The sequence below is a fragment of the Trichoderma camerunense genome, assembly GCF_050948025.1.
Source record: "Trichoderma camerunense strain CBS 138272 chromosome Unknown V8C40scaffold_8, whole genome shotgun sequence".
Taxonomy (NCBI): domain Eukaryota; kingdom Fungi; phylum Ascomycota; class Sordariomycetes; order Hypocreales; family Hypocreaceae; genus Trichoderma; species Trichoderma camerunense.
In genome coordinates, this window is record NW_028145362.1 from 434,242 (window position 1) to 442,476 (window position 8,235).

The 8,235-nt window shown below is 49.6% G+C and overlaps 3 protein-coding genes across 3 annotated transcripts; 1 reads left to right on the forward strand and 2 right to left on the reverse strand.

The window, feature by feature from the left end:
- Positions 1-33: 33 nt before the first annotated feature.
- V8C40DRAFT_243797 (uncharacterized protein) lies at positions 34-2,011 on the forward strand. The gene is made up of 2 exons (XM_083215515.1): positions 34-698; positions 750-2,011. Exons 1-2 carry the CDS (start codon positions 616-618, stop codon positions 1,375-1,377), a joined length of 711 nt encoding a protein of 236 aa, XP_083073539.1. The 5' UTR covers positions 34-615; the 3' UTR covers positions 1,378-2,011.
- A 41-nt stretch (positions 2,012-2,052) lies between these two features.
- V8C40DRAFT_212493 (uncharacterized protein) lies at positions 2,053-3,629 on the reverse strand. The gene has a single exon (XM_083212126.1). The coding sequence runs from the start codon at positions 3,449-3,451 to the stop codon at positions 2,063-2,065; it is 1,389 nt and encodes a 462-aa protein (XP_083073540.1). The 5' UTR covers positions 3,452-3,629; the 3' UTR covers positions 2,053-2,062.
- Positions 3,630-3,806: 177 nt separating this feature from the next.
- V8C40DRAFT_274615 (Zn(II)2Cys6 transcription factor) lies at positions 3,807-5,614 on the reverse strand (the record flags this gene model as incomplete). Its single annotated transcript, XM_083220626.1, has 3 exons — positions 3,807-4,503; positions 4,576-5,041; positions 5,110-5,614. The coding sequence occupies 3 exons, from the start codon at positions 5,612-5,614 to the stop codon at positions 3,807-3,809; spliced, it is 1,668 nt and encodes a 555-aa protein (XP_083073541.1).
- Positions 5,615-8,235: the final 2,621 nt, after the last annotated feature.

Here is an 8,235-nt window from a genome sequence, read left to right on the forward strand (position 1 = left end):
TTACCCGCTCCGTAACACGAACTGGCCCCGTATAAGGCATGGTGCTGCGATATCATGCCTCAGGACTCACTACACCACAAAGCCAAAGCCCGGTTCCTGACATTGCCTTGCGGGCTGCCACTCTGGTTTGACCCATCCCGGAGAATCTTGGATGCGACGGATATGCGCAGACACATGCAAGAGCCCGTCTAGAGATGCATTCTGCCCTGCTTCCCATTTGTCCGAGGCTACCCTCTGCCTTGTTGATTCCCCTCTCATATACGATCTTGGTATGTGCGCGATCGTCACATCTGACATGCCTAGATAAGCGTACGTGCTCCTTTGGCCGTTGGTGAACTTGTCGTGGTTGCGTATCCCCGCCTTCCATTTTATGGAACCAGTCTCCCGTCCCTCGGATGAAAGAGACGTGCGCCCGTTCTTTATCATGCGAACACACGCCTACATATATCACTGATTTCAAACTGCCATGACAGGTTCCTTAGCAAGTGCTGAATTCGAATCTCTCGATATGAGCCATTGCTCTCCGTGCACCAAGTCGCACTGCGTCAAGCCTCGCAGCCATATCGGGCCCGCCTTGCATCCGATGTGCACGCGGGATCTTCTGCAGCGGCCCTTATGCAAATCACCCTCCGCACCGGCTGCGCGGCTTGCAGCAGCGTGCAGAAGCTTGATGCTTCGGTAACCCCATGTAACCACGGGTAAGCCTCATGACAGCTCTCAGTCCGCTCTAGTACGAACCGTTTCTACAGGCCCGGCAAAGTAAAGGATCTTCCCTCACGACCACTCAGAACTGATGGTTTGAGAGAGCTGCACATCATTGTGCCACTAAACCGACTCGCTTCTTTTTATCGATCCTTCGTCCTTGGGAATCTTCTTAACTACGGCCCCGCCTGTTCTCTGGTGCCATTCCAGAACAAGGCCTCACACCCTCTTTTCGTGGAACTTCTTCGGCCTCAAATTTCAGAGAATTACATCTCGCTGCTTTATTACACCCTCTTAGAGGGGCACTTGAACATCCAGCCAATGGTGTTCATGCTGATACTCGTTCCGTCTCAAGCGTCAGCCAGTCAAATGACTGCCCCAAGTCTATCGATCGATTCCTCGCGACGCTGTCGTGCGACGGTGGCGTCACTGCATGTGACTATGGTTTGTATATTCTGCGTTACTGGGACCTTAATCCAGCCTATTGAAGGCATTATTATGCGTTTGTGCTATGGCGACGGGCTCCAAACTACAATGCCGTCGAGAGACTGTCTCTCCCCTTGTTTCACGCTGAGGCATATTTCATCATCCACCCAATTAATTGCCTGTTCAACCAAGTACACACCACAAATGACTCTCGTTTATGCGTGCCAAGAGCGCTATGTGAACTGCTAATGCCTTTTGCCGAGGCGGTTTCGATGCGTTTCGGAGTGTGTTCAGTGTGTTTTATTCCCTAGCGAAGGCCGCTGCGTTTTCGAGATGGCCGTACGTTAGTGCTCTTGAGTAGGCGTTTCCACATCAAAATATTTCAAGCCTTGGAGGTTTAGTAAAGTACCTCAGTGCTCTTCTTCGCTTTTTTTATATATGCCAAGCAGGCTTAAATTCGTTTCAGCATATTGGGGACATTTTGATGCGAGGCACTGGTAGTCGAGCTGTATTCGATACTTTACCCTTTCATATGATGACAAGACAGGTACGCCAAAAAGTTGTGCATAAAATCATGGCTCAGCATCTGCTCAATTAGTAGAAGGCTATCCTCGTCTTACTGTAACAGAAGTTGCCCTACAATATTACACTTCTAATCGAGTAATGAGTGCTGCATGGACTTTGTATGTGCAGTTGTAATTATTTACTTGATGGCGTCGACCTACTTGGCTTACTTGGGGATCTTGCTTCTCTATACCTATCCAGTCCACTCTTTGGACCTCAATGTTTTTTTTTTTTTTTTTAAATCACACGTCATTACAAATCTCTATTTTTTTGATGGTGCTTTGCTCTTGTGCATTCTTCACGACACTATCATCAAGGCAAAATACAGGCATATCATGTACAAAATGTAGTATCAAATTTGGTATCTCTATCAAAAATCAGGTACATTATCAAACAGCCAATCCATCGTTTCCAAGCGCCTAATACCCTGAGGTATAGCCTTCAAACAATCCTCCAACTCCCGCACCGTCCAAGTCGAGGCAACCTTCTTAACAAATCGTCCGCATTTATTACCAAAATCGCCCTGGGAAGCATCACAGAGTAGCCGCAATTCCTTGCCTGCCAACGAAGCCGCTATCCACATGATAATCATCTTAACAGCAGGATCGCCGTTAAATGCACCGCAGCCCCATAATCCTGTCCACACAGTCGGAGCATCACCGCCCGTCCAGGACGAAAACGCCGTATACGCCTTTCGTATCTCACGCAAAATATTCTCCTGCTTCAAATCAGGCAATGTCCCCAGCTCATCCGCGTCATCGAGTTCTAGTGCGTCCATGAGCAGCATTCTACCCCCTTGTCTTGCTCCTGGCCCAAGTTTCTCCCAGGAGACTTCACGGCGCTGACCCAAGATTCTCAGCATAGGGCGAGCTCCACATATAGTCAGAGTCTGATCATCCTGTAATGTTGGAGTGAGGAGCACTGCAGGGCAAGCTTCTGGACAATTGCCCATGAAGATCTCCTCCTGAGTTGCCGATTGCCCAAAACCGATATCTTTATTGGCGGAGATCACCACCGCACCATCGTGGCCTTGATGAGCAAGTTCCTGCTGCTCTGTGCTGAAACTTTGGACAAAAATAACGTTCAAATTCCTCAGCCGAATTCGATCCCATTTTCCCGTTACAAAGTCACCCGTGTCATCGAAGGCGTGTAAAGAGAATTCTACTCCACTATCAATAGAATTTCCTTGATATAGCGTCCCGGGATCCGCACTAAGCTCTTCAAAATATTGGAAGAGCGCTGTGAGGTACATCCTCACTGCCTGCGGGTGTCGTTGTTCAGAGCCATACCATATACTAAAGTCGTGATATCCGTCACGCCAGGGAGGAACCCGGAAGGTGCAGAGGAACTGGTGAGCCACAAGGCATGCAACCATGTCTCTCGTAAGATTCAGCTTGTGCCCTGGTCGTAGTACTGGGATAGTACCTGCCGGGAAGTGATCCGGTAGCTTGAGCGAGAGCTGCACAATAGTGGGCCACAGCCTTGAGAAGAATGTGTCACTATGATGATGCTCCACAGCTTCTCTGAGTGTTCCGAAATCGCCAGATGCCCCAGAAGAGCCACGGCTCGTATTGGCAATTGTATCGAGAACATCTATAAGCTGGGCAGGGGTGTTGACAGGCTGCTGGAGTATATGTTGGAGCAGTGTCCAGTATGCCACCTGTCCATCCTCACCTTCTTCATCGAGAAGACTGAAGCGGTCAAGGCACCGCCAAGACGGGGAGCAAGGTAGTAGCAGATCCGGCCACGGCGGTTCCATCACAGTAACACGTTTATTCGGGCAGAAATGTCTTCCACGAAATTGAGAAGATTCTCGCACGCTCGTTCTGGAATACCAGGCATATTTAGCTGGATGTTGAATCTGCCTCCTGGCGATGAGTCATCCGGTGGCAGCTGAAAGCCTCCAGGTGGGGGTACCGCTGACCTTGTCGCTAGTTTCAGCGTTATAGCATGACTTGATTTGAGCAGAATGGAGAGTTCGGCCATAGAAAGCGCTTAAAATGGCATGTAGTTATAGTATAGCCAAACTCGTGTTGAACAAGAGTCCTCCAATAATCTCGTCATGCCCTAGTCGCCATACTCTGCTCCAAGCAAGTTGGTAGTCGGTTGACACATCAGACGATCAAGAAATTCATTTCTGGATCTTTCAGCGTTTGCACCCAACTCTTGGATCCTCTTTCTTCAGCAGCTAGATTCCAGATAACCTGAAGCGTTTCCATGGCAGTGTGGATGAAGCCCCACGGACATACCGTAGTCATTATGCGTAGTCTTTCCATGATGAATTTTTGTCGTACTGGATCCCTCGTCTCCGCACCTATGATAAATGTTGGCCACGTAGTTGCCTTGAAATTGGGGTCTTCTACAGGCATCATGTTCAAGTGCGCCAGTAGGTCGTCTGTCAGGAAGGCGGCAAACTCCGGACCGAGCCTCTCCCCGGCAGATGGAATAGCCTGTAAGATATATATGCAGGCAGCTAGGCGATGACTAGCCCCTGCGTGCATGCGACTTTGCATGACATCGTTTGGTAGATCAAGAGCTCTAGCAGTGTCGCGAGCCCATGCATAAATATCGTAAGCTTGAGCACGATCGATGAGCGCCAGAGCCGCCATGGTAGTGGCTTCGTTAGATTCGTCCCCAATCACACTATTTGAAAGCTGGGAGGCCTCGTGTAGAATTTCCATCAGCTCTGGCGGGCAGCACAGGTAACTGTTCGCCACCGTCTTGCCGAGCACAAATGGAATCTGGGAAGACTCAAAGTTCAGCGACGCTGCATATCGTGCCGGCATAAAAGCTGATGCCAGGATGAAGTAGCTGGGCGAAGCAGTCAGTATTGAGAAAATAAGCAAGCGATCTAGGTATAAAGGGAAAGGCACAATAGCTTACATGAAGCAATCTGAGAGAAGGTAGTCCCGTAATGAGCTATCCCAGGCCTTGGTAAGCTGCAAGAAGGACATGATCTTTGCAGCTCCCTCAAGGTGTGCCCTCCATCCATGCTTTCCAGATTCAATCAACTCCACGTTGATGAAAAAAAGCGAGGCTGCGAGCACGACGTCACCATTAATAGTATCGAGATTTTGAATCGCTTCAGACATTAGCTTCAGCGCTGTGTGCTTAGAAACCAATGCATCGTTCAGCGCCCTAGTTGATGCTGCATCCCGGTTGGCGGGTATAAACCCGCCATCGGGGTAAGGTAGGCCCATTCTAATCAAGTTGGACATGTGAGCGGCTGAAGCTGCAACAATGATGTGCTGCAGCAGTGGGTGAGCACGAGTCAGCGGGATGAGACTGCGGAAAGGATTGCAGTCTGGTCCGTCACTGGAGACCAGATCTTTGCACACACGGGTGGTGACTGGTGAGAGGTACGATACGATATTAGCACAGAGGATATGAAATGGAAGCATTTTGAGTTAGACGCACAGTAGTTGAGATAAAAGCGATGAGCCTGGTCTAGGCCTTGAAACAGCGGATCGACCAACACCCAAGGGCTGCTCAGCTTGGCGGTGGGAGACGCAGGTTGGGAACGGGAAACGACCTGCAAGGCTTCTGCGCCCGTTGATGATCGTCTCGCGAAGTACCCATTCAGAGCTCCGGCATGTGGTGAGCTCCTGCGAGAGCGCACAACCGATGAAACGGGTGACACAGAGCCGGCCTGTGAGGTCTCGTCTCCGTCCCCGTCTGTGCCTGTCCCGGCGTCAGCATCCTCGCCGTCGCCCGCGTCCGCATTCACGGGCGCGCTCGAGGTCCGGCCGGCGAGCTTCCCGCGACTGGCTATGGCTCCGGTCCAGCGAAACAGCTTGCCGTATCCGAGACACTCTTTGCCCGAGGCGGCGCACTTGTTGCAGTGTGGATACGAGCGGTCACAACGGAGCCGCTGCCGACGGCAGTTGTGGCATGGCTTCGTGGGTGGTTGGACTGAGCCCATGATGACGGTGACGCTGCAGACGCCTGGTTGAGTCGAGTGGATGGGGCCACCAATTTGCTGGCGAGCAAAGACGCATTGCAGCAGAATGGGACGAGGATGGCCATTCCTGGCGCTGTGGTTTGGGATATCCAAATATCACCATCTTGATGACAAGTGACCGCTAGGCCGAGATCGGCAGCCAAGGCTCAGCTGGTACGCTAGCGGCAGCGGGAAAGCAGCGCCGGAGCAGAGTTCCGATTCTCCGAGGCTCTGATCACAGCTGCTGGAAGCCTTCCAATTCACTGTATTTGTTCGCTTAGTGTGCTAGCTTCAACCGCTGAACGATCCATTGCACGTCAACTCTGCATTAGCTTAGTAATGATACAAGCTGTGCGTAATGTATATGGGCAGTAGATATAGAGCAGTCGGATGACATAAATTGCTTTGCCCAAGAGAAAAAAAATATTGGGGTTGGAATCTTCAGACATGTTGGACATGGCAGAGGTGAGGGCATCCGTGTCTATATCGTGAAGCTTTTACTCGTATGCTACTTCTGGTATACGTTTGTGGGGAGACGCATGTAATTATGCTACCCTAAAATACAGGTATCTTGCTATCATCGTGCCTTCAATGATGTAGAACAACCTAAAGAAATCCAATGAGAGCAGTTTAGTGATTCTTGGGATGTTTTTTCTTTCAAATATTCGCAAAGGAAGCTTAGTGGTAAGAGCTCTGGTGCAAGTTGTTGATTTTACATGATGGATTAGCATCTTATCATGATATTAGTATTGAGTACTCGTATAACACTCTACTACATTTCATTCATTTCCAAACTAGTCCGGAGTCTCTCTTGAAACATTCTCATCAAGTTTCTTTAGATATTCCTGCAATGTTGGCATTCAGATTTCAAATTGTCCAGCAGAATCCGCCGTGAAGGGGGTTGGCTTGCCTCCCCCCTCAGCCTCGCTTCACTCGCTTCATCAGACAGATCTGCCTCAGTGATCTCGCTTCGAGTACTCCATAGCAAAATAAGTTCACATGATCTTTAAGCCATGGCTTATGAAGTCTCGTATTACCTGTAGTTACTTGCTATTTTAGATTGGAGTAGTCATTGCATTACATTTTGGTTTATAATCATTTCGTTATCACTGTTGGTTGTTGCACGCCCGATGATGAATCACGATCACGATCACGATCACGAGTGACATCACCGGCAGTTGTCTTTTATTACGACGAAAATGGACTTCACAAAGATTTGAGAACTGATATGAGATATCAATATGAGATATCACCCCGGCTTCTCACCCCTTGACACTGCCATTGAGGTCGAGAGTACGCCGACACTCCCCTTACTTCACTTGTACTCTGCTACTTTGGTTGGTAGGTTGGTAATCCCTTGTGAACTTCTTGCTCTGTTGAGTTTGGCATCTGGGACCCATCACTGAATTGAAACATTGTTGGCTCGGGGTCAACCAAAAGTTCCAAGCATCTTACTTCCCGCATCATCCGGCCTCCACGTGTCTCAACGCTCCTCAACGAGCCAATATCTATCTACTAACATTTGTACACAATATGTAGTAACGTGTACGCTATAGTAGTGTGGTAATTATATTGCTGTGCATGGAAACTGCATTCATTATTGTTCCGACGTATCTACTCTGTACAAATGGACAGCATCAGTACACGAGACGGTGAGAAGAAGTCATAGCCGCGGCAGCGCCTGGGACTCGCCCCAAATGCCGTCACACCCGCTCTAGAATCTGACGAATCAATGCAAATCAACCACGACTTGAACACGATATACACTAGTACTAGTCAATGCGAACATGCTATGCCCCTGGGCGCTATCACCTGTCAATGAGTAATTTCATTAAACTTTAGGGTTCTTAGTCGCCCCCAATTCAACGAACGGTGACTTGTCAACTTGTCAAAATGGTCGCCGAGCAAATCTCGTGGTAAGAAACTTAACGCGAGATGATAGCCGCGCGAGGGAGAAATAATGGATCGCTCCAGATACGCCATACAGCAACAACCAGTTGGGATTGAATCCGAAAACAAGCGCGGCGCAGCTCCATATGACAACTGAAATCAAGTCGATCTGTCAGAAAACAGTCCCCGGGGAGTGCCCGAAGTAATGAGCACGGGTGCTACTTTTCCGTCGGTCTACATGTGCCGTATGAACGGTTGGTATGGGTGCCTGCCCCCCTCACCCCTTGAACATGTGCATTTTGGCATTTCAGCATTGCTGTCATGTGAAAATACAAGTACAAAAATGTGGTAAGGCAAAGCGCGGCAATCCTTTCCGGACGGGGAGTTGTCCGGCATTTGATCCTACATGTTGTCGCCCCGGATTTGATTCCGACGCCTCATCGTATCACTTTGTGATGGACGACTCTTGCCTGAAATTCAAGGGCGATATCATGTCTCAGAACGAGGCACTGCCAACATGCAGTACAGGTGCAGGCGTGCCTGCTGACATGGAGTGGACATGGCCGCTGACATCGGCGATATGTCTGCTGACGGCTATCCCAGAAAAGGGGCAAGCCCTGCAAGAGCTGGCCCAGAACCCCAACGGTACCGGGTTCGGGATTAAATATTGTTATTAGGTCGTACGGATTCTCCCAAGCGCGGCATTCGGGCTG